Source organism: Periophthalmus magnuspinnatus, chromosome 17 (assembly GCF_009829125.3).
Source record: "Periophthalmus magnuspinnatus isolate fPerMag1 chromosome 17, fPerMag1.2.pri, whole genome shotgun sequence".
Lineage (NCBI taxonomy): Eukaryota > Metazoa > Chordata > Actinopteri > Gobiiformes > Gobiidae > Periophthalmus > Periophthalmus magnuspinnatus.
In genome coordinates, this window is record NC_047142.1 from 11,047,735 (window position 1) to 11,073,077 (window position 25,343).

The following is a 25,343-nucleotide window of genomic DNA, read 5'->3' on the forward strand; positions in this document are numbered from 1 at the left end:
GACATGCCAGTGTCAGTATTGGTGTCAGACCATTTGAGATTGTGGGCCATTACTTATTTCCCTTATGTGTTATTCAAATTTGTGCTCTCTAGTAAGATCACTTGTGACTTGTGCAAGTTAAATATTCTACCAGCTTGTACAACAAAGGCCAAACACCACTCCAGAGTACAGCCTTTTTCTATATATGTGACATATCAAGTTTATCTACTCTCATTCATAATAATATTAAATGTAGTGCTTTTGTTTTACAGTAGTGTGACTGAGAATATGAGAATGACTGTTCTAATAGTAAATAGAATCCAATGACAAAGTCATAAGGGCGGCTAGACTAGATTTTACAAACATTACTATTACAGCTTTGTATATCAGTATTGAGCTGCTCTGGATTAAGTATTACTTAGCATTGCTGCTCTAGTAATGAAAGACCAGAGGTTAGTACAGTAGCCAAAAATTGTACTCAAGTAAGAGTAATATTACTTAAAAACAGTATTACTCAAACTAATTACTCAAGAGTAACTGAAAGAGTAACTGTCTTGGTAAAACATGTGATTTATAATTTGAAGTTAATGTAATGTGAAGGACCACAAATCTGTTAATGGATAGACACAAAAATGTCTGAAGGAGCAGTGAAGGACACAAGTTTCATATTTTAAACATAAAGCTTTTGTCACTTATAGAGTTACTCAAGTAAATGTGACTGTGTTCTATCCACTTCTGTTCATGACAATGCATTTTTTGTGGTAAATATTGCTTTATCGTTCTCTATTAAACATATTTACCTGTCATGTGGCAGGGGAGCACATACCTAAAACATGGAGTAATACCTGGACAATAACCTGATTTGAAATAGAGTTTGGGCCACCCCCTTCGCTCACAGCTGGCCCCTCCAGTGGCGGCACACAAGAAGCCTCATGTCAGTGTGAAAGTTATTCATCTGCTACTGAAAGGAGCATTCATCTTATCTTCAGGCAACAGCTGCAACTGACACTGCAGCCAACCTCCAACATAAAGGGTCTCCAGATGCTCAGGTAAGGTATAAACTTATGATGTATTTATTTTAGGGAATAACTTGTGTTTGTAAGTGCACAGATTTCAGATGAGAAAAAAAGACTGTACTACTTTCTGTTGATTGCAAACTGAGTCACTACAAAACAACACAGTGTTTTTTCTTTACATTTTTGCTAATTGTTAAAGAAATAAAATAGGGGATGATTAAATAAGGAAACTGTACAGAGAGATCACGATGAGATAAATACAACATAAAAAAATTGGAAAACTGACATAATTGGACTGAATGGAACAAATACACTATTGTGAGGAGTCTCATAGTTCTTTCTGTTTCTTGATTCAGGCATAGTCTCATTGTTAATGATTTAAAAAGCACGTGGTTTGGAGAGTTCAGTTTTTGGACAAGGGGAAAAAAAACATGACAACTTTCTCACATGCCCCAGCCCAAATAAAAGGCTTATCTACAGCTTGCCTTCTTTCCTTACAACAATTTTACTTTTGACAGTATGTCAGTCAGCTCCAAGGCTGGAGACAAGCGGGTTTGGAGCAATAAAACACTTCTAACTGAATAGATATAAGAGATTTTATGCCATGCTGTGGAACATTCAACACAAACCAATGACATCTACATGGAGACAAGTAGTTGAAGGACCCCCTCCAGGAAAGTTCCATAGTGCAACTGTAGGTGCCGTTTGTACCACGACAAATGTTCTGAAACCCATTTTGACCTTTTAATCTTTTAAAAGCATCAGACCTATAACACCTCTTGTAATGTTTGAGTGGGCTCTTGAATGACTGATTGTCAACATATTTTGATGACTCAATATTCTCAATTTTTCACTGGGTAAAAGATTCATATGGAGCCATCAAACAATTTTATGATTTCACATCGGAAGCCTTCTTCAAAGCCAGTGAAGAGAGGCCAGTGGTCCAGCAAACGAGAGTTCTTTCTGTCTGTCCTTGGAGAAATCATTGGTCTGGGAAACGTCTGGAGATTTCCATATCTCTGCTTCAAGAATGGAGGAGGTAACTTTGATAATACAAATACAATGCAATACTGATGTTTTAACAATAACAATCTGCAATAAAAAATACTGCTAATTTTGACTGATACTAATGTGAAGGCTTTGGGATGTGCCATGTACTACTGTTACTATTCCTCTAGAGGGTGCTACATGTCTGTCCAATTCAAGGACACATCAACTAAGGAATAGACTTGATACTCAATACTGATTCCGATATCACAATAATAAAAACACTGTTTATTTAGGCATATCGTAGTACTTTCTTTTATATTCCCATATGTCCTTAAATCTGTGTAATCCCTCAGTCATCCAGTAGGTTCCATAGTGGTCCATGTGTGTATACTAGTCTATGTGTCTTATATCTGTTCTGATACAGCTCAAGATCATTTTAAAGCTATTCAAGAAAGATTGTCCTCACTTTATTATCAATACTTGCTCAAATGAGTATCTAGTTTTTATACTAGTTTTAGTATTGATAGTATTGATTAGTATCTGATTTTTTTTCAAACTTTTGACTTTGCATACAGTGCAATCCACCATTCTTACTCTTGCTCTTTCCTCTTAGACACTCCAGATTAGTCTCACCAGTTGTCTAATTTAACCTGGAATGTAAAAATAATTAATTAAAAGGTCACAAAAGTCACTTGTTTGTGTTAGGTGTGTTCCTGGTGCCGTACCTTCTGTTTCTGCTCACATGTGGGATCCCTATCTTCTTCCTGGAGGTTTCTCTGGGACAGATGACTGGTCAGGGCGGCATCACCTGCTGGAGGAAGATCTGCCCTCTGTTTGAAGGTGATTGTTTTTTCTTCTTTTTTTTTTTTGGATCAACAAATGATGCTAGAAAAATATGATGAACCTCAAACTAAAAACATCACAATGAGAGAGGTGCAAGAATATTTGATCCATAGATTGACCACCAAAAGTCAAATGTTTGGACAAACTTATGGTTCTTTTTTATTTCCATAATTATTTACATTTGGATTCTCTCTGAATACATACATGTGGAATATAGTAAACAAAAACAAACAAACAAACAAACAAACAAACAAACAAACAAACAAACAAAAAAGAAAATCTTAAATCTAAAAGCATTGTAGATTATTAATAATAGACACCTTTTGCTTTGATCACTGATTTGCACTATTGGCATTTCTTGACCCTGACGCGGCACAGCTGTGAAGTGAAAACCATTTCAGGAGACTTCATCAAGAAGGCCAAGGGTTTACAGCGCTGTCAACAAAGCAAAGGGTGGTTACTTTGAAGATTTCAATATAAAAAAAATATATAAGTATTTAGTTGAGTTATTTTACTTTTTTCTTTGCTACATAATTCCATATAATTTGCATAATATATTTCCTGTCATTTGTATTATTCATATAAAATCTAGAATATTGCAATGTGTATTAATCAACCTATAAAATAAATGTACTTGGTTCAGCTAAAATGTCGACCCTTGCCTGTGATCTTCTCTCATCTTGACCTGGTTATGCACTTTGAGTTTGGACATATTGAGTCAATTACAGAGTTTACTGCATTATCAATTTGTAACTTTTCCACAGTTCTGAATGGCTGTGACTGTGTAATGCAAAAACCTGTACTTAAACACAGTTTTACCTGGATAAATGATCTGGAATCAAATGTGTCATGAAATGCGTCTAGACCAGTTTAATATTTAATTTGCTTCTAAGAACTGGGTTATGTTTTTCTACTTTATATTTAATGAGTGACTGACAAAACATTTTTCCCACCATTATAAAAGGAGCAATTTTACATTATGCTCATCACAACATAATCTTTATAAACCCATTCTTTTTTCCATCCTGCAGGCATTGGCTATGGAGGTCTAATCATCATGCTCTACACTATTGTGTATTATATTGTCATTTTGGCCTGGGCCTTGTTGTACCTATTCTCTTCGTTTCATTCTGAACTGCCGTGGACCAGCTGTAACAACACCTGGAACACAGGTAACTCCAAATACAAATAACACATCTCTTACTGTTTCTCTCTTTGTTGAGAGAAATTAAAGGACCCATATTAGGCTATTTTCTGATCAATGATATAATGTTGTTGTCATAATGACAGGCAAATTGGACCAAAAGACGCAGAACTCGGGAAAGGTTTACAGTGTTTATTTACAGTAGTGATAATTAGTACAGTTAAGAGGATAGATCCGGCGATGAGCGGGGATGAGGGACGAGCCAGGGTCCAGGGCGGAACGTGGAGTGCAGCAAAGACGATGATGCGGGCAGCACGGGGGCAGGGAGCAGAGTGCGAGCCAGGGTCCGGGGTCGTGGAGTGCAGGGACGTAGACAAGGTGATCAGAGCCAGGAACTCCGCCCAGCTCCAGACTCAAGGAGGTGAGGGAGGGGAAGGAGCACACAGGAGGCAAAACAAGGAGCAGGAACACGTGGATTATGACAGTTGTTTCCTCATCAAAACATACCTGGAGTTGTGTTTTATTCATTGTCACGTTTAACACACAAATCCTACATAGAGGGTTATTCTCTCAAGCAGAAAACACCGTTGCACCTTGTGATGTCATGTGGTAATAACAGAAAGTGCTCCACTGTGTTTTTAAACTCCACACATCTTCACTAGACTCATTTACATAATTTTCAGCCCTGGAATTGCCGATCTCTATTGAACTAAATGTAAAAGGCAGACGCTAACTTGAACTACTGCTTCATGACATCACAAGGTGGAACGGAGCATTTTGAGTTTCGGAGATGTAAACGGACTAATAATAAAGGATTACTCAAACATGTGTGAATGAAACAAAATGTAACTCCCGGTATGTTTTTGAGGAGCATGGTTTAAAGCTCACAAGAGTCTTTTTTGTGTAATATAGGACCTTTAACAAAAATAAATAAAAAGAATGTTTGCATATTGTTACTGGCCTGACTGAAACTGAAAACATTTTGTCTGATTTTCAGTTAAGCAGTGAGCAAAATTAGCATCTATATGTAAACCTGTCTGTAAACTCGTAAACTGGCATTAGCAGTTCTACAACATTGGGATTTTCTCTTGCAAATGACCAAGTTGAATGAAAGAGGAAGAGCAGTGTGCATGAGGGCTGTGGGATAAGCCTGCAGCGTATGTTATTTAATTGTAATCCACCAAAGTTTGACTTGAAGAACTGTATCCACAACTAGAGATCAACTAATATGTTTTTTTCCATGGCCAATGGTGATATCAATTGTCTAGAATCCAGAGGAGCTGACGGCTGATAAGCTCTGCCGATATGTTGGGGTTGTTATTTAAATTTACTATTAACTCATCCACAGCCATTTTTTTTAAAATCCGAGAGCAGTGTAAGCACATTTTATGCAGTTATTTCTTTGCACTAAAGCATTCAAATAAAGCTTCATGTGTGTTCAACAGACAGGCCATAACAAAATATCGACCACTGGAGATTTAAGGCCAATTTACTTAAAAGTGCAAATATCGTCCCAATATATTGGCCAACAGACATATCAGTTTATTTGTATTCACAACCATTAGGCTTTACATTGTTTTATGATGTAAATATATTATTACAGCTTTATTTCAGTCTGAATAGGCCCTTGAAAGAACTCTAAAAGAAGAAGTGCTGCTGGGAAACTCTCATCACTCATGTTTGTCTGTTCACATATGAATGCCATGAAATCCTAAAAATGCACTTTTTTTTGGTAAATTTTCTAGTGAACTGCATTGGTTATCGACTAAATCAAACAGTCTCTTCTGTAAATGCAACGTCACCTGTTGAAGAATTCTGGCAGTGAGTCTTTACTTTTGCATATTTCTGTTTTTATTGGACATTTTAACTCATGAACTGCTGCTCAGGAGACGAGTTCTGGGCTTGTCTGGAGGAATCGAGGAGATGGGAGGTATCCGCTGGGACCTGGCTGGATGTCTCCTACTCAGCTGGATTGTGTGTTACTTTTGCATCTGGAAAGGAGTCAAAAGTTCTGGCAAAGTGAGTATTAAACTTGCCCTAAACACAAAAACAGTTTTTTTTGCTACTAAACTGTGTATATAGGCACATTTGCTTTCTAGTCTAATATGCTTAAATCTATGTTTGTGCTGCATTTAGAAGCTCCTGTCACTTCCAGTGCTTGGTGACATCACACATATGATGCATATATATAACAGATGTGCTATTATTTTACTTTTAATGTTTTTATTTGAGTGTTGTTTATTGCTTAGAAATTCCCCCCATAGATCTAACTTGGCCTCGTCTTCATAGATATAGGTAAGTTTAATACCATACTGTGGAACATTGTAGGCATAGAAATAACATCTTCATGGAGGCAAACAGGTGGTGGAGCCTTAGCCAGAAAAAGGAACTGCATGTGGCCTACAAAAAACCCAGGGACCTACAATCAGGTGCCTGGGTTGCAAGTGTCAAAACCTGCACATAGAGGACACATAAGTTTTTCTCATTTTCAGTAAATGGACAGGCCTCATGAGAACCTCAGAACCTACAGAATAAATATATGTCATATTTTTTTACTTCACTCCTGTGTAGGTTGTGTACTTTACTGCCACTTTTCCATACTTCATGATGATTGCTTTGTTGATCCGTGGAGTGACTTTGCCTGGTGCTGCTGATGGGATTCGATTTTACCTGTGGCCTGATCCGAGTCGCCTATCTGACCATCAGGTGACAACAGGCAGAAAGTTTGAGTTAGATTATGATTATCTACACAGTAAATTCAACTATTTACAGTCAGATATGTTTATTTTTATGATTTAACTGTCCGTAGGTTTGGATGGATGCTGCCAGTCAGATTTTATTCTCCTACGCTGTGTGTACAGGTTGCCTATGCTCTCTGGGGAGTTATAACCAGCGTGACAACAATTGTTACAAGTGAGTAATGTGACATATGAATGCTGTTTGGGCTTGTTCTACTACATTTCTACCTATGCTGTAATCAATGTAAAGCCTAAAATATGTCTATGTCAGCAGAACACACATACAAATAAGAAAAGTGCTGTTGTACGAAAAATGTCAATAAAATGTCAATAAAATTGCACACAGTAATGGGGAACTGTCCTAATGCATAAAATCTGGTATTTTCAAAGCAGAGACACAAAAATGAGACAAACTAAATCATACCTGGAGGAGCGGTACAAGAAAGAAATCATTTCATATGGTCAACGTAAAGCTTTTGTCACTTGTAGACTTACTCACAGTGCGAAGAGTAACCAACACTTTAAGAGTACTGTTACTTAAAAACATAAAAAATATTACTCAAGTAGGAGTAAAAGTATGCTGTTAGAAAAGTACTCTGAAAAGTAAAATTTCTTGAAAAAGTTACTCAAGTACATGTAACTGAGTGACTGTGAGTTCTGCCCACCTCTACGTGATTTCCTTGTGCAGGACTCATGTTGTGTTGTTCTCGACAGAGACGCCTTTGCACTGTGCCTGATGAACAGTGCCACCAGTTTGTTTGCTGGTTTTGCCATATTCTCTGTGCTGGGCTACATGTCACATGAGCTGGGAGTCAGCATCAACACAGTGGCTGAGTCAGGTTGGTTATGAACTAAAGTCGTATTAATCCTGAGTATCACACAGTCTCTGTGTATCCAGAGCCTCTGCTTCCAGCCATGCCCATTTCTCACACTGTCCTGTTTCTCATGAGCCTCTGACTTCCACATCGGTCCTACCCTCTGCTCCTCTCCTTACATTCACATTTAGACACTAGAACCTGACTGACCTGGAATTCATGGAGCTGATGACTGTTTAAAATTTAAGGGTTAACATTTTCACTTAGGCCACATTTATATAGGATACAAAGACACAAGAATTACACACCTGAGACCGCAGATAAAATGCACCAGGTTTAGTTAGTACATGCAAGTGCAGTCAGAAAAGCAGAGGGTTACACACTTGCTGTTGTTAACACTGACAAGTACTGCAACAACTAGCTTCTGGTGGAGGGTAGTCTTAAGTCATTAAGTCATAAGCTTATTCTATTTGTTATACATCAAAGTCAGCAATACATCAGTTATACAGAATGTCACATAGAACTCTGCTCTTGCACGACCCAGGTCCAGGGCTTGCATTTATTGCATATCCTCATGCTGTCTCCATGATGCCTCTTCCTCAGCTGTGGTCTGTTTTCTTCTTCATGATGATCATCTTCCTTGGACTAGACAGTCAGGTAAACACTAACGAATAATAACTATTGTACTACTACTACTACTATTAACTACTAATACTAATACTCCTACTACTATTGCTACCTGATGTTTGTTTCAAGTTATGGGAAAATCATTTTATTATAGTTCTTTTCACTGATATGTTCATAATATATTCATATTTGTGATTTGGGTGTTTTATTACACACTCTTTAATAATTCACATCCACATAAATGAATTACACATTCACATTTTGATTGTATTACCACCTTTGAAAGTTTCTTAGTACAGCAATGAAAAGCTTTGCCACAGCACTGTTACTGTTTGTTCTGGTATGTCTTCTGTCAGCTGTGAATCAACAGTGGCAGTTAGTTTAAACAAAAAAGCAGCTCAGTCAAAATTAAACAGGGAGTATTATGCAAACTCAACTTTATGGAGCTTTCTACTATGTCATAATATTGTTCTGTTATGAAAAACATGAATTGAATCATCATCCATGTATGTTTGAGTAATCTAGTGATCTCTCTCAAGCACTACTTAAACCCTCTTTATGGTTAGCAGTACAAGCCCAGGCCTATTGTTCAAGGCTCACAAGCCAATGTAACCAGGAAGCTCTCTGCAGCACCCTCACCTATGATCTCATGTGTTGAGAGCCATGTTGGAGATGAGGTGTTTTCAGATGTTTTTATGTATTTCTATTACCTTTGACAGTGTACATGTAAGGGAGACTGGCCTGTAGTTGGAGGTAGTATCGGTACTATGCGGTACATTTCCTTTTTTTAAATTGGTGAAAGTGATATCAGTTCAGTCATTAGGAGCTACTCCTTGCTGCACTGAATGTTTGATCAAGACCATTATTCCTGGTGCTAAATCATGAGAAAGCTCCTTCAGGACCTAATTTGGTATATTATCCAAACTAGAAACTTTTCCTGTTTTTAAGTTATTAGTATTAGCTATTTGTCAGTGCCTACTACTTACTTGATGGTGATGCAAGTATGAAAGATGTATGTTCTGTGGTAAATGCTGATTCAAACTCCCTGAGTAAGAGCTTTGCCTTGGCTGCACTCAGTAAACAAAGTGCCCATACATATTTGACATTTGAATGATTGAATTGTAATAAAGATTTTTGCACAAACTCTCTAATGCTGCATTTAATAGCAGACATGGGACAAATCGAAAGGGGCTCGTCTGCAGTTCACTCTGTGATTCACAAAGTGAGCATTTCATGACATTCCAGCTCCGAACCTCTGCAACACGACTGACCACTGCACTCTCAGAGCACTTTTAGTGGGCCTAATCCCTGTGACTGTGGGTCCTGGTTGCTGCCAACGGCCTTGGCCTGTCCTATTGTCCTGTCTACTCGCCCCCCGTTAGAGCCAAGCCCAGTGTCACATGTAACGGTTAAACCTTTAGCCACTAGGTACATCCAGTGGCTATGCAGCCCGCCAAACATGCACAGTAGTGCTCTGTCCCTGTGTGACTGATTAAGATGTTTTACTTTTTTAAGTAAAACATAGAGATGGAGGTTTCTGACATATTTTAAAGGTACACTATGTAACGTTTCTGTGGAGAGAGTGCTAGTTGCTTGTCTCCTTGGAGATGTTATTGCTTTGCCTGGAATCTCCTCCAGTATGGCATTACACTTATTTCTCTTGCATTTTTCCATCGCCTCTGTTTTTATTCCTCAGAAATACACTCACCTAAAGGATTATTAGGAACACCTGTTCAATTTCTCCTTAATGCAATTATCTAATCAACCAATCACATGGCAGTTGCTTCAATGCATTTAGGGGTGTGGTCCTGGTCAAGACAATCTCCTGAACTCCAAACTGAATGTCAGAATGGGAAAGAAAGGTGATTTAAGCAATTTTGAGCGTGGCATGGTTGTTGGTGCCAGACGGGCCGGTCTGAGTATTTCACAATCTGCTCAGTTACTGGGATTTTCACGCACAACCATTTCTAGGGTTTACAAAGAATGGTGTGAAAAGGGAAAAACATCCAGTATGCGGCAGTCCTGTGGGCGAAAATGCCTTGTTGATGCTAGAGGTCAGAGGAGAATGGGCCGAGTGATTCAAGCTGATAGAAGAGCAATGTTGACTGAAATAACCACTCGTTACAACCGAAGCCACAACACGCACAAACTTGAGGTGGATGGGCTACAACAGCAGAAGACCCCACCTGGTACCACTCATCTCCACTACAAATTGGAAAAAGAGGCTACAATTTGCACGAGCTCACCAAAATTGGACAGTTGAAGACTGGAAAAATGTTGCCTGGTCTGATGAGTCTCGATTTCTGTTGAGACATTCAAATAGTAGAGTCAGAATTTGGCGTAAACAGAATGAGAACATGGATCCATCATGCCTTGTTACCACTGTGCAGGCTGGTGGTGGTGGTGTAATGGTGTAGGGGATGTTTTCTTGGCACACTTTAGGTCCCTTAGTGCCAATTGGGCATCGTTTAAATGCCACGGGCTACCTGAACATTGTTTCTGACCATGTCCATCCCTTCATGACCACCATGTACCCATCCTCTGATGGCTACTTCCAGCAGGATAATGCACCATGTCATAAAGCTCGAATCATTTCAAATTGGGTTCTTGAACATGACAATGAGTTCACTGTACTACAATGGCCCCCACAGTCACCAGATCTCAACCCGATAGAGCATCTTTGGGATGTGGTGGAATGGGAGCTTCGTGCCCTGGATGTGCATCCCACAAATCTCCATCAACTGCAAGATGCTCCTATCAATATGGGCCAACATTTCTAAAGAATGCTTTCAGCACCTTGTTGAATCAATGCCACGTAGAATTAAGGCAGTTCTGAAGGTGAAAGGGGGTCAAACACCGTAGTAGTATGGTGTTCCTAATAATCCTTCAGGTGAGTGTACTTTGAATTGCATGGATTCTTACTGTGAGTGGGGTCTCCTCTCCACAGATCTATAATTTGGCCTGATTGTGTCACCAGCTTGTCTCCATTTAGTTAAATATCATACTGTGGAACAATTCAGTCATGGAGACAGGCAGACAGACCCTCTATCATACAAGTTACATAGTGCACCTTTAAAGTGTATTTCTTACTGTTATGTAAATAAATCTAGTGAATTCCTTTAATTTCCTAGTTTGTGTATCTGGAGGGCTTGGTCACATCCATATCTGACATGTATCCATCCTACTTTTTCACTGGTCACCGCCGTAAGCTGCTTCTGCTGGGCATCTGTGCTGTGGCCTTTGCAATTGGCCTGTGTATGGTCACTGAGGTGGGATTAGACTCATTAAATATTTGAAGTAACTTAAATTATACATTTGATTTGATTGGTTTCTTTACTCTAGGGTGGACTGTATATCTTCCAACTGTTTGACTACTACGCCTGCAGTGGTATCCCACTGGTGTTTTTTGCCATACTAGAATCTGTTTGCATTGGTTGGGTGTATGGTAAGTCACAGTACTGTTTCAGTTTTGTGTTCTTATTTCATTGCTTATTTTTGTCTCTCTCAAGGAGCTGAGAGTTACTTCACTAATGTCAGTAAAATGATTGGGTATCGTCCATGGCCATATATGAAGTACTGTTGGAAGTTCATCACCCCAGCTTTGTCCATAGTAAGTCAATGACCACCAGTCCATTTCTATTGAATCTGCAGCTGTTTGTCTTCCAGACCCGTCAAAACTACACAGGCTTCTCATGGATGTGAGTGATGGGCAGTGATGGGAAGAATTCTTTGAAAATGTATTTAGTTATAGAATACTCAGTGCCTTAAAATGTATTTTGTAAGAAATTCTAATACGCGATCCAATCAGAGTACTGGGTTTTGAATACTTAGAGTAGTTTTACACCAAGTTGCATTTAAATTACAGGGTAAAGATGCAATATAGGATTAAAAACAGCTTAATGTTTATTTCACTGTTTGTTCTGCTTTTCCTATCATAAATAGAGAAAGAAAAATCACACACGCCTCACTGCAAGAGCTGTGTTTTATATTTGGTCAAGTAATTGTATTCTGAATCCCACCATCCATATCAAAGCGAACACAGAGGTTTTCCTTTGAAACAGAAAGAAAATGGCTAACTGAGATATTTACGTAATCAGTGAGCCAAGCACTAAACCCGTAATCTGAGGTGAGACAAGTTTTATTTTATTCTAAGTGAATAAGATGAATAATGAGCTTTTCTTGTCACTGAAATAAACCACCCGGACTGCATGGCTCTGAGAATCTCAAGCAGAGTTGGGTAGGACTCAGTTACATTTACTTGAGTAACTTTTTAAAGAAATTGTACTTTTCAGAGTACTTTTCTATCAGCATACTTTTACTCCTACATAATTTTTTTTGAAGTAGCAGTACTCTTACTTGAGTTTTGGTTCCTCTTCCCACTGTGAGTAAGTCACAGTGACAAAAACTTTATGTTGACAGTATGAAATGATTTGAACATTTGTGTTTCTTGCAGCTCTCCTTCAGATAGGATTTAGTTTGTCTCATTTTTTTTGTTTGTCCCTTGAAAACACCAGATTTTGTGCATTATTTAATATTTAGTCCTTCCAATTACATTAATTTAAAATTCAAAGATGTTCCTACAGTTACTCTTTAAGTTGCTCTCACTTGAGTAGTGCTTTTCCCAAATACTTTTTTACTCCTGAGTAATTTCTGGGACCACTACTTTGTACATCTACTTGAGTAATAGCATTTTGATGTAACTTTAATTTTTGTCCAGTCTGTCACCTCTGCACATTTTTGGGGGGTCAGATAACTCAATGAGAAGAAATAACAATAAGCCTCACCTAATGCCTCCTTTGATAATCCCATTTAATAAACTGGGATTGTGTGCGCATGGGGCAGTTTTGAATACAGGACAAAAAAACAATACATCAGTGTGAGTGAACGTGAGTGAAGAAGAACATCACGGATAATAGATGAGTGCTTATTGTCGCTTTAGTCCCAAACTCTCCTAAAAGCTTCTGTCCTGTTTCCTGTGAGAGGGTTAGCCCTTTCACATGTCTCAAACAATGTATTTTGGTTAGTAAAGTAAAACAACACCCCATTTACGACACTGAACCATAGATGGCACATGTTCACAAGGTGCACCCTGTCACAAAACTGAGGCCAATTGTTTGGTGTCATATCATTAGTGACCAGAGTGTGTACAAATACAGATGAATGGATTTGGGTTCATCTGGAAACTTGGCTGTGCCTTGTTCATCTCAAAAGTTACTTTAGTTACCTGCAATGCACCAACACATAGGGTCGACAAAAGTGTCAAAATGAGATACTAATCGATATTAAAATTAGTGTCAAAACTAATTACTCATATGAGCAGGTATCAGTACTAAAAAAAGTCATTTACAGGACAGAAATGAAACTTCCCTGAAGCTTAAGCTATTTTATAGAATAGGTAGTATAACACATAGACTAGTATACGCCCATGGACCACTATGGAACATACCTGAACGAGGGATTACACAGGTATAAGGCCACACAGTAAAATAAGAGAAATAAATACCTGAAAATCACATTCTAATGTCTAAATAAAGAGTATTTTTAATTACCACCATGGTATCAGAATTGGTATTGAGTTTTGAGTCTATTCCTTAAAATCCAGTTTGAAATTTTAGTATTGTGACAACTTTTCTTTCTCAAATTTACATTATAACCTCTTGTGGTTCAAATGTAACACAATCTGTTTTTGTAGGGCATTTTACTCTTCTATTTGGCTCAGTTCAAGCCACTTAAGTACAACAACACTTACGTCTATCCAACATGGGGTTATGGACTGGGACTCTTCCTGGCCTTCTCCTCAGTTGCTATGGCACCATTGTGGTTCCTTTATAAACTGGCCACCATCCCAGGAACTTTGAAAGAAGTACTGTTCCATTTACATTCATTGTTGTTACCGTCATTAGTGTCTAACTCTGGTACTCTCACTCTCAGAGGCTGAGAATCGGAGTGACCCCATCAATCCCGAGCACATTCACCTGAATGCTCATCACCACAGTCCTGGACACACGTGTTTCCGTAGCACGTGTTGTGCCTGATGAAATGTGTGGCTTTCTGTTATTAATGTTTAAATTATATATTTGCATGGACCATGTTTATGTTTTTTTTCTGCAAATGTTTATTGTATTTGTTTTCCACCTAATTGAGCTGACCCTTGAATACTGTACATAAAGGTCTACATGACAGTAGAAAAGGTGATGTTATTGATATAATCCAGTTCAAATTTTTTGAATAAATTCTTCTTATTATATTATTTTGCTGTACTGGCTTATGTCATGTCAGGTTCAGGTGACGTTCTTTGTGTCCATAGGTAGATTTGTTTTGCAGCAATCAATACTTAGGCTTGTCACATAACATATTTTATTATTATTTTTTTGATATTTTGCTGAAGTAAATGTAGTTGATAAATGATAATTTATACCACTGACATTAAAACCCAAGAGCAAATTTAAATCACAAAAACTATTCTAAATCTACGATATTGTTAAAAAATCATGAGCCACAATAAATAAATAGAGTGAAACACTCAAGTTTGCATCTGTAATGAGTCATAAAAGTAATGCATTCAGTCTTTCATGACTTAAATCTTATCATACATCCAAAAAAATAACCAAAAATTTCCCAGTAGTGTAATAATGTTCATATGATAAATATTGACCCCAAACTATTATTCCAGCTTCATATATTTAAAGATAATATTTAAACTTTGTGTTGTTTAATTTAGTAGGTAAGATTCAGTGGTGGAACATAACAAACTACAAGTAGTAAAGTACTGTACTTTAATATGATTTTTAGTTTTCTGAACTTTACTTAAGTACATGTTAAGTACAAGTGTAAGTGGATACTTTTTACTTTTACCTCACTACATTTAAGAGCAGGTATCTACTTTCTACTCCACTACATTTTTTGACTGGACTGAAAAGTAAAAGTATTTTTTATTATTGTTTGAGCCCTGCTGAAAAGGCTGAGGGTTTATTTTTAACACGTTCATAATTTGAGCAAAAATATACAATTAAAAACAGCTAGAAAAAAAAAGATAGATTCAGCTTGCATCTCCACAAACCTGACTCTCGTTTGGCCTAAAGGAGGGCCTCTCTCTCCTAGTTTTCATGGAAATGTTGTTCCTTTGACTATAATTTTCCACAGTATGGCATAAAACTCATTTATTTTCATGGAGAATGTCCTAAAGGATGGTTTTAACTTTCTACTTCTGTGGAATCATGCAGCTGATGAGCCAGCTTAACTGGATTGCTGAAGCACAGGAGATTGTATACTGTGTAAAGTATTGCACAGTGTACAGTATTTTTCCATCAGAGAGGGACACACCACTGTTTGCAAAGATGAACAGGTTTTAGAGGAGGCACGCTCTCACAGGTTTGTCATCTCTGTGACATTGTCTTGTTGCATTTTCCGAAAAGTCAGAGGAGCAGGTGGAGGGCTCAGAGCTTGTGAGTCATTTGCAAATATTACAGATATAATTATTTACCATTGGAGTAATATTTTTATGCCCAAATGGAGTCAGCAGTAAATCCTTTTATAAAACAAGAAAATGGCCCAGAGCCATCTCCAAAAACATCAAAGAGAGGCCAGTGGTCCAGTAAGCGGGAGTACATTTTGGCTATTGTTGGTGAAATCATTGGTCTTGGGAATGTCTGGAGGTTTCCATATCTCTGCTTTAAGAACGGAGGAGGCAGGGGACCTGACAAAAATGTCTATTTCTTTTCTTTATCTCATAGTCAATAGAAAGTATTCTAATATAAAGTGTGTGCCTTTTACTCTACACTGGTGTTTATCCTCAATGTGCCTGTGTCGCTGTATTTGATCTGTGTCTCCTGGATGTTGTGGACACATCTGTGTCTTGGACGTTTATAACTGTCATTTTGATCTTCTTATTACTGCACAGCTATGTTCTATATCATGCCACATCACTTCATTAGAATGTTGCTATCAAGTAACGTTATCATGTGACTGGTTGGTGGTTTATTTAAAGCAGACCTATTCTGCTAAATCAACCTTTTAGAGCTTTTAACCATGCTATAGTTATATTCCCTTCTCATTTACCCTCTGAAATTGTTCTTGGTGTGATTCGTGCATGTTTAATCACAAATTTTCAAAATGTTATATTGCTGATCCATCCTCATTTTCACGGTCACTGACATACGCCCATTACTCTGTTCTTGCTTTGTTACACCACAGAAACAAAGCAGTTTGTGGAGAGCTGCACTTTCAACAGCTTGTAACTAATCTTATTATTTTTACACAACATCAGCTGGAGGGAGGACCTGCTGCCCTGGGTCCCGTGCTACAGGTTATTCTGCAGCTTTGAGCTGCACCACACTGGAAGTACAGCAGATATGCAAAACTATGTGAAGAAAAATCTGGACAGTTCTTAGCATATTATGGTCTCAGTTCAGTTCATACTATTTCATTTTCTTATTGTAACTTTTTTTTTTACAGCTCTAACGACACTTAATTTTCCACATGAGGCGTTTTTATCTCGAGAGATATTGTACCATCCGTATAGTAATCTGTTTTGCATCCCTTTGTGCATTGCTGAGGTATACTATACTACTATACTATATATATATATATATATATATATATATATATATATATATATATATATATATATATATATATATATATATATAATTATTATTATTATCTGCTCAAAAACATAATCCTGTTTATTCTGTCTACGTCTCCTAAGCTCAAAATGCTCTGATGATGTTCCGATGTTTGTTTGTAGTTCATCTATCTGGAGGGTTTGGTGACGTCCGTGTCTGATCTGTACCCGTCCTTTTTCTTCGTGGGTCATCGGCGTAAACTGCTGCTGTTGGGGATCTCAGTGGTGTCTTTCTGTGTTGGTTTGTTTATGGTGACAGAGGTGGGTGTTCTTCATGTGTTCTGCTAAAAAAGATGATTTGTAACTGAGTATCTTTCTTGTTTTCAGGGCGGCATGTACGTGTTTCAGAATTTTGACTATTATGCCTGCTGTGGAATCCTGTTGTGTTTATTGCTGTATTGGAGTCAGTTTGTGTTGGATGGGCCTATGGTAAGTCAGTAAATCATCTTAAAGTGACAGTATGTAGCTTTCTGGAGGCGGGAAGTCAACTGCTGGATTCAGAAGACTTTTTTTTAATCAGAAAAGACTTTTTATTCCCACAAACAAAATAGGAACTCTCTTTGGTGATAAAGTGCAACATAAAAACACTGAATAAGTACAAATAAGAGCATGCACAAAGTTAAAAAAGATATGCTTAAAAATAAAATAAAATACTTAAAGGTAGATTCCATGGAACAGAAAGTTCAAATCATACTTCAGAACATTCTCCATGGAGACAAATCAGTTTTATGCTGCACTGTGGGAGATTACAGCCAAAGGGCCTTGGAAACAGGAGGGTAAGAGTTTTTTTTAAATGATGTTTTTGTACATTTTTCACTGCTATAAAAATATCCATTCTGAAAAAAACATGCCTTTATTTTAGTCTATTTTTTGACAAAAGAGTTACACACTGTGGTTTTAAGGCTGGTGGTATGAGCATGAATAACCATGAGTGACAAAATGAGTTTTATCTACACATATGACAGTAAAAAATGCTTTGAGGAACATGTTTTGGCTGTTCTTTTAACGGCAAACATCAAAACAGAATGCTCAAATAAATGCAGAGCTGTAAATACTTATCCCATCTCTGTGATATGCTAGTTTTTTTTTTCAAGAAATCAAAGAGGGAAAGAAAAAAAATCAGTTGACGTATTCAAAGCAACACAAACCAGGATTGAGCCGTTATCCTCCAGCTACAGGAACAGCTCTTTGAAACTGAATGCTGTAGACGCTGTGTCCAGTGCACCAGACACAAGACAGTGTAAACAATCTGCCACACTGTTTCTCTTCTTTCTTTGAATCGCTGAAATACTGGAAACTGAAGGAAAATGAGAGAAATCCGAAATCCAAAAAACAGATGACCCGACCTGCAGACCTCTACTGCTACCCGCTGGTCCCTAAAAGGAAACAAGCAGTAACCAAAATATGTTTTCAGTGTAACGTTACTAAAGTTGACATTGTTTAACCCTTAAGACAAGCCCAAACACTTTTCCTAACCTTATACAGACTTGTGCCTAATCTTACTGGGCCTATGACAACACGCATGGACAAACTACACCTAATATGTCATGTTAAATATCTGTTTTTTGTTTGTGACACCATGTTTTAAACTGCTAACCTACACACGCAGAGTAGAGCAGAGACAACACGATTCAATTCAAACTAGAAATGAATGACCTTTAATGGACAATGAACTAAGGCAACAACTCATAGAAAGTGCCATTAAGTCGTTTATAAAGTAAACTCATGAAAAACTCTGAGGGATATATGGGTGGAGGTGCATCCTGGTGGAGGTCTGCAGCTAGACTCTCTCGTCTGTCACGTGGTCAGAAAACCTTTTAATATGAAGATATGAGTTTAAAGCCAGAGTACTCTCAGAGGCAGAGGCAGTTTAGTGGCTCTGTGTTATCACTGTATATGAACAATCACACACTTAAATACATAGACCAAGTTTGAGTCAGTTTTTTCTGGAAAACTAGTATTGTAATGAACTCTATTTGTAATACATTTCCTCGTTAAATGTTTTCATGTTAGAGTGGTCTGTTTTCTTCTCCTTTGCAATTATGGTGTGAAACTACCAGCATCCTACTGACACAGACATGTTATATTTCTCTTATAACTTTTTGTCATTGGTTTTACAAGGAAAAGGTCCAAATGTTGGGTCAAATTTTTGCTGGGATACAATGAGTTCCATCTTAACCTTTCTGCGACCCCTAAAGACTGTTTTTGTTTTTGATATTGAAACCAAAGGAAAATGTTAACTATTTAAAAGTAGTTATTGCTCAAATATGTACTCGCTGACGCCACTGCTGGAAAAACAACCAAGAAACACATGATGACAGATTACTCCTCTACTTTAAACTAGTAAGAAAGAAAGAATGTAAGAAAAAAAAAAAGGAAGGCCTCTATTTATTTATTTATTTATTTATTTATTTATTTATTTATTTATTTATTTATTTATTTATTTATTTATTTATTTATTTATTTATTTATTTATTTATTTATTTATTTAAATGCACAAAAACTCTTTGGAAAGCCTTTTACAATTCATGAAAAAACATAATATTGTTTTTTGACTAAAATACTGAACATGTAAATTAGAGCTTGGTAGATTTTTACCAAAACAATTAATTCAATATTATATTTGGAAAATCCTGCATTCACAAAAGTACATTTACATCATTTTTTGCAGTCGTACTTAAGGAGGGGTATTCTACTTCTATGGACTAACACATAACATATTTAGATCATCATGTTACCTTTTATTGTTTTGAAAATTACGTACAGTATTTGCTGAAAATAACATATTAACATGTTTTATTAGTTTAACTTTAGCTCCCTTTGCTCTCCACGTTAAGTCACTCCCCCTTCAGAGCGCTTTCGCAGCACAATCCACATGCATTTCGCTAATGACGTTTCATTAGCGAAATGCATGTGGATTCTACTGCACATCAATTCAGGTTTGTGAAGTTGTAGTGTATTGTTTTGTATCGTGTTTTTGAATTTATGAAAACTAGCGAATAAGAAGGACAATAAGGAGGGTTTGAATAGAGCCTGGGAGGAAATTTACAAGTTTAAAAGTGTAAAAGACTGAAAGAAAAAGGTGTCAATGACTGTACCAACTATCAGGTCACTGGATCTGAGTGTTTTGCCAAATGACACAACAATAGCATTAATTTGTAGGAGATTAACTACACCAGCAAAGGATTTCACATCAGCGTATCAAAACCCCAATATATAACATTTAAGATTAAAATAAAAGGATGTGTTAATGCAATGAAAAACATGTATCCTTACTCTGAGTGGGCTTGCATCTCCACAAACCTGACTCTTACTTGGTCTGCATGAGGGCCTCTCCTGTGATTCCTTTCGAATAGCATAAAACTCATCTAAATAGAGAATGTTCTGAAGTATGGCTTTAACTTTTTCAGCATTTTTCATAGAATCATGCAGGCGATCTCCAGAAAGTCACACACCGTACCTTTAATCATTTATAGTAGTTTTGTTTTTTTTGTGTTTTGATTGTAAGTGTTTTTGTGGTGATCACTTTTACTTCATGAAAAACAGCATTACACTTCCTGTGCAATTCGTAATGTGCAATATATTTGTGTACAGGGTGATGTTTTGGATAAGTTTAATAAGTTTAAATAATGTTCATGATGTAGTTCACTGGCGTGTTTGTTCCTGCAGGGGGCAGTGCAGGATAGACTCAGTGCAGAATGTGTTCAGTATGAGCCTATGCAATGCTATATTTTTTAGGCATTTACGGTTTGTGTTTTTGTCTTATTATAATTGTCTTTTCAAATAGAATAGTGGCAGAGAGGTTAGCACATTAGCTTCTCTGTAAAATTTTTTATGCTGCTGGTTTGGGCTAAGTGTGTCTTAAACTTTCGAAAACGATCAAGTTAAATTCTGTAATATTTTGTGTCATTTACAGTAAAAAAAAAATAAAAATAAATCATGTAATAAAATGAGATGAGATAGTTTACCTACGTTTTTGAATTGCATAGTTTGTTCAATAAATGTGTGTAAAAAAAATTTCAACAAATAAAAGAGTCAGTGAAACAAAATTTTCAAAATTTTCCAGATCTTAAACTTCCAAAAATTCCATCTAAAATTTCACATCATGTTTACAGTTTAATTCCTGGATAAAATGAAAATATATAACATAAAAGCCATTCTTTTATTTGTATTTGTGAAGAATTAAAACTAAACATCATACATTTTAAAACTGCATCAGTCAAATCTATGCTCCATTCTGGGACATTTACAATATTTAACCTACTGATAAATATAAAGTTGTAGTATTGTAAGTACTTTTGATACATTTCCATTGTATTTATTTATCTACTTAAGCTAAGCAGGGCCTGGTTCATACTCACAGTGGGGCAGCTGTGACTCTGGTGTGTGTGTGTCCTTGGGCAAGACACTTCACCCACCGTTCCTCCAGTGTTAAAGTACAATGAATGATCGTATTTGAGAGAGCAAATGTGGGAGAATGGATCGAAATTTGCCTGTAGCTTTAATTTGACACATTTAGGGCATGTTTCTCATTCGTTGATTAAAGCACCTGTAATTTTTCCCCATGTGTTTGAGTAAAACGTTTCTTGCCCCAGTACAGATATTGTATAAGTATAAGATATTGTACTCTTGAAGTCAAAATAAGTCAGCTGTGTGTTTTATTGTCTGAAATTCAGGAAGTGCACTGTTAGCATGCTAGTTGTTGTTAGCTTTATCGTCATAGCGATACTCCGCTCTGGTTTCTGAGAGTTGTGAAAAGTGCTTATAAACTCATTGTGGTGAGTTATTAGGATGCTGTGAATGCATAAGGTGAGTGAGGAATAACTTTGGGCCACTGCAAAATGTTCTGTTCTCTATAAAATTAAAATGTTACGTAATATTATATTACGTTTTGCGATAAGTTTCTGATTTGTTTTTATGAATTACATCTTATTTCCAGCCAAATTATTTGCCAAGTTGCCAGTGGGTTAGAAAAGTGCTCTATAACAGCAGATTTGCTTCCACAGTTGTATTATTTTCCATTATAAATCAAAAAGTTACTTGCTCAGATTATTAAAGGGCTAAATATTACACTATTTTCTGATCTATGTTATAATGTTGTTTCCTCATCACAAACAGACCTGGAGTTGAGTTTTGTTTCATTCACACGTTTTCACTATGTATTTAGGCTGAGTTCTTTTCTCAAACACAAAACACCTTGTGATGTTATCATGTGATAAAACAGGAAGCGCTTTACTGTGTTTTTAAACTCCATACACCTTCACTAGAACCATTTGGATAATTTCAGCCTTGGAATTATTACCAATCTGTAATGAACTAAAGGTAAAGGGAGCTGTTAATTTGAGAACTACCACTTCATGACATCACAAGGTGGAACAGAGCATTTTGAGTTTTGGAGATGTAGACAGACTAATAATAAAGGATTACTCAAACATGTGTGAATGAAACAAAACACAACTTCAGGTCTGTTTTTGAGGAGGGAACAACATTATAACATCACTTAAAGCTCACAAGAGTCAGTTTCACGTAATATAGGAAGACTTCAAAATACAACAACATATATCTGTATTTTTCCCAAAGCAGTTTTGACATAAAACCTCATGGGGCAGGTTGTTTTTTTTTTTTATATAACTTTTTATTTTAACCAGTGGTGGAAGAAGGACTAAATTGTGTTACTTAAGTAAGAGTACAGATACCACAGCAAAATAAATAAATAAATACATAATAAATAAAATACTCAAGTAAAAGTACACATGAAAAAAGTCTACTTGAATATTTCTTGCAGATTTTGAGATCTAATAAATTATCAAATGCAGTGATTTGTGCTGAATTTTGTTCAACAGAAACAGATTGAATCAATCATTTCTTTTAAGCATTTCTTATTTGTATATATATATATATATATATATATATATATATATATATATATATATATATATATATATATATTGCTCAAATTATGACAGTTTTAAAAATAAACCCTCAGACATACTTTTACTTTTGAGTCCAGTTCAAAAATGTAGTTGAGTAGAAAGTACAGATACCTGACTGTACTACTTTTACTTAGTTACGTTCCACCACAGCTTATAATAACATATAAAAACAGTATTATTTCCTACAGAACCTAAATCTCTCTTCGAATTAAAATGACTTTGTGTTAAATAAAAAAAACACCTAAAAACTCAACCTTTCTCATTAAAAACAGCTGAAACCTTAATGCCAAACCCAAACAACTGTAACTAAACTTTGATGCTCCAGTTTTGTCTCGTTCTAATCCTGTTTCTTTGAGGAGGAGCAGTTGGGGCGGGAGGGCGGCACAACCGACCCCGGGCTGGTATGATGAATGTCCCCTCTCCGCAACCGGCCCCAGTACGACGTCTTCCTCTCATCGCCTGATTGCTCAATTAATTCCACTTCCGATTGTTGGAAACGCTGTGTATTCGTCTCAGATTATAGACACGGGCTGACAGACTGCGGCGCTCAAGGTATTTGGGAGGTCTAATTCATTCATAACGCCACAATGCCTCCCATCTATCATCGGCGGGTTTGCAGAAGTGCTCCTGGTTGGGTGAGGAAGAGGAGGAGGAGGTAATGTGTTGGTGTTTAGGGAGTATTAAAAGTCCTATAATACACATACAACATACAACAATGTGAGTGTTAAGCCATGTTATAATGTTGTTACCTCATCCAAAACATACCCAGAGTTGTGTTTTGTTTCATTCACACACGTTTGAGTAATCTCCAAAGCTCAAAATGCTCTGTTCCACCTTGTGATGTCATGATGTGATAGTTTTGAAGTTAACAGCGACATTTTACCTTTTGTTCCGTAGAGATTGGCCTGGCTCAACTCATCGTCAGATCTGTGGAGAAAGAATGCAAGTTTTTCAAGGTATTTTTGATGTACCGTAAAATGTACAGTGGTCCCTCGTTTATCGCGGGGGTTATGTTCTAAAAATAATCCGCAATAGGCGAAATCCGCGAAGTATCAGCTTTATTTTTTACAGTTATTCTATATCTTTTCAATCAATCAGGACGCAGAACACAAGGCACGCTCATACGGTGTAAAAAAAAAAAAAAATCACGCAAAATTGCACAAAAAAATACACAATAGTGAAACTGTGATATAGCGAGGGACCACTATAATTCTAATGAAGGTGTATGGAGTTTAAAAACACAATGGAGCACTTCCTGTATTACCACATGACATCACAAGGTGGAACAAGGTGTTTGAGAGAAGAGCTCAGCCTAAATATGCAGGGTTTGTGCGTTACTCCAGCAACTATTTTTAGTTCGTAGTTCTATCAATATATTATATACAAAATATTATGGCTGCTACTATCATCAGTTGCTAACAGCGTTGTTGAGTAACTAAATACATGTACCGAGCATACGTATTCAGAGTACTCATTTAGAGTAACTGTATTCTGGCACAGTTACTTTTCATTTGGTGGTATTCAGAATGACTTGACTAAAATCAAAGGAAAACACTGCAGTACTTGATCACACAATTATGACTTCAAACTGCTCATATTTAGTGAGGAAAATATAAAATACAGCTCTTGTAGTGAGTGAATTATGATAGAAAAAGCAGAACAAACAGTGAAATAAACATGAAGCTGTTTTTAATCCTATGTTGCGTCTTTACCTTATAGTTTAAATACAACTCAAAGTATTCAGGAAACAGCACTCTGATTGGCCCGTATACCAGAATACATAACAAAACACATTTTAATCTAGGTATTCAGTATTCTGTGACTAAATGCACTTTCAAAGTACCCTTCCCATCACTGGTTGCTCACTGACAGCACAGTTACCCAGAATGCATCGTTTTTTACATTGATCTAACCTAGTGGCATCCAGCTCCTGTTATACTTCTTATACAGGGACATCCACTTTGTCCTGCTAGCTAGCATCCATTCCCCCCCATACCCCGCCAATGGTTTGGGGGCATGCAAGGTTATGAGGTCGGCCATTTTCCCTTCCCTACTGATGAATAGCTGGCATATGCACGCGATGTATTACCACGGAAACCCAGTCAATTATCCAAAAGAGAGGGGGGAAAGTGATAGTGAACCTGCTTGAGTCGCCCTAGGGTCCTTTTCCAATTCGGAGAGTGATTTTAACAACGTCGCCTTGAAGGAGTGAGAGTTGGATGATAGGAAGAAGAAAAAAAAACGTGTCCGGTAAAATCAAAATCCAGCGTGGAGTGGAAATGCAAAAAGCTATTATGAAACCTCAGGGAGCGCACTGGACGCCACTTATGATGGATGAGAGTGGGATTTGGAAGGGCCCTCTGTCAAGCGCCGGCTATTTCTCCACACTTGTGTCTTGTTTCCAGCCCATAATAGTCCCAGGATGGAGAGAACAGGTAGACATTTGTAATATATTGAATGCCGTACAGCTCTTTACTGTAAGTGTCCCCTGCCGCGTTTCCTCGTCTCATTTCATAACCTTTGTTAGAGGGGAAAAGGGAAGATGGAGTGGTAGCCTGGATTTGGTTTAAGTTTGAACAAAGAAAAATGTAAGATGTTTTTATAATAGTTTTTTGCTTAAATTACGTGAATATGT

At 37.0% G+C, this 25,343-nt stretch overlaps 1 protein-coding gene across 1 annotated transcript; it reads left to right on the top strand.

Moving 5' to 3' along the window:
* The first annotated feature begins 977 nt into the window (after positions 1 to 977).
* Positions 978 to 14,131, top strand: LOC117385591 (sodium- and chloride-dependent GABA transporter 2-like). Its single transcript, XM_055228621.1, has 15 exons — positions 978 to 1,028; positions 1,860 to 2,034; positions 2,691 to 2,825; positions 3,860 to 4,000; positions 5,718 to 5,793; positions 5,859 to 5,991; positions 6,544 to 6,678; positions 6,782 to 6,885; positions 7,425 to 7,549; positions 8,070 to 8,182; positions 11,284 to 11,421; positions 11,495 to 11,597; positions 11,662 to 11,762; positions 13,845 to 14,015; positions 14,084 to 14,131. The coding sequence occupies exons 2-15, from the start codon at positions 1,866 to 1,868 to the stop codon at positions 14,129 to 14,131; spliced, it is 1,692 nt and encodes a 563-aa protein (XP_055084596.1). The 5' UTR covers positions 978 to 1,028; positions 1,860 to 1,865.
* Positions 14,132 to 25,343: the final 11,212 nt, after the last annotated feature.

Excerpts from the sequence above, each read along its gene's own strand:
- LOC117385591 (XM_055228621.1), top strand. The coding sequence starts at position 1,866 with ATGGAGCCATCAAACAATTTTATGATTTCACATCGGAAGCCTTCTTCA. Across the intron at positions 8,183-11,283 it reads TCCTTGGACTAGACAGTCAG|TTTGTGTATCTGGAGGGCTT; the intron begins GTAAACACTAAC and ends TTAATTTCCTAG. Across the intron at positions 11,422-11,494 it reads GCCTGTGTATGGTCACTGAG|GGTGGACTGTATATCTTCCA; the intron begins GTGGGATTAGAC and ends TCTTTACTCTAG.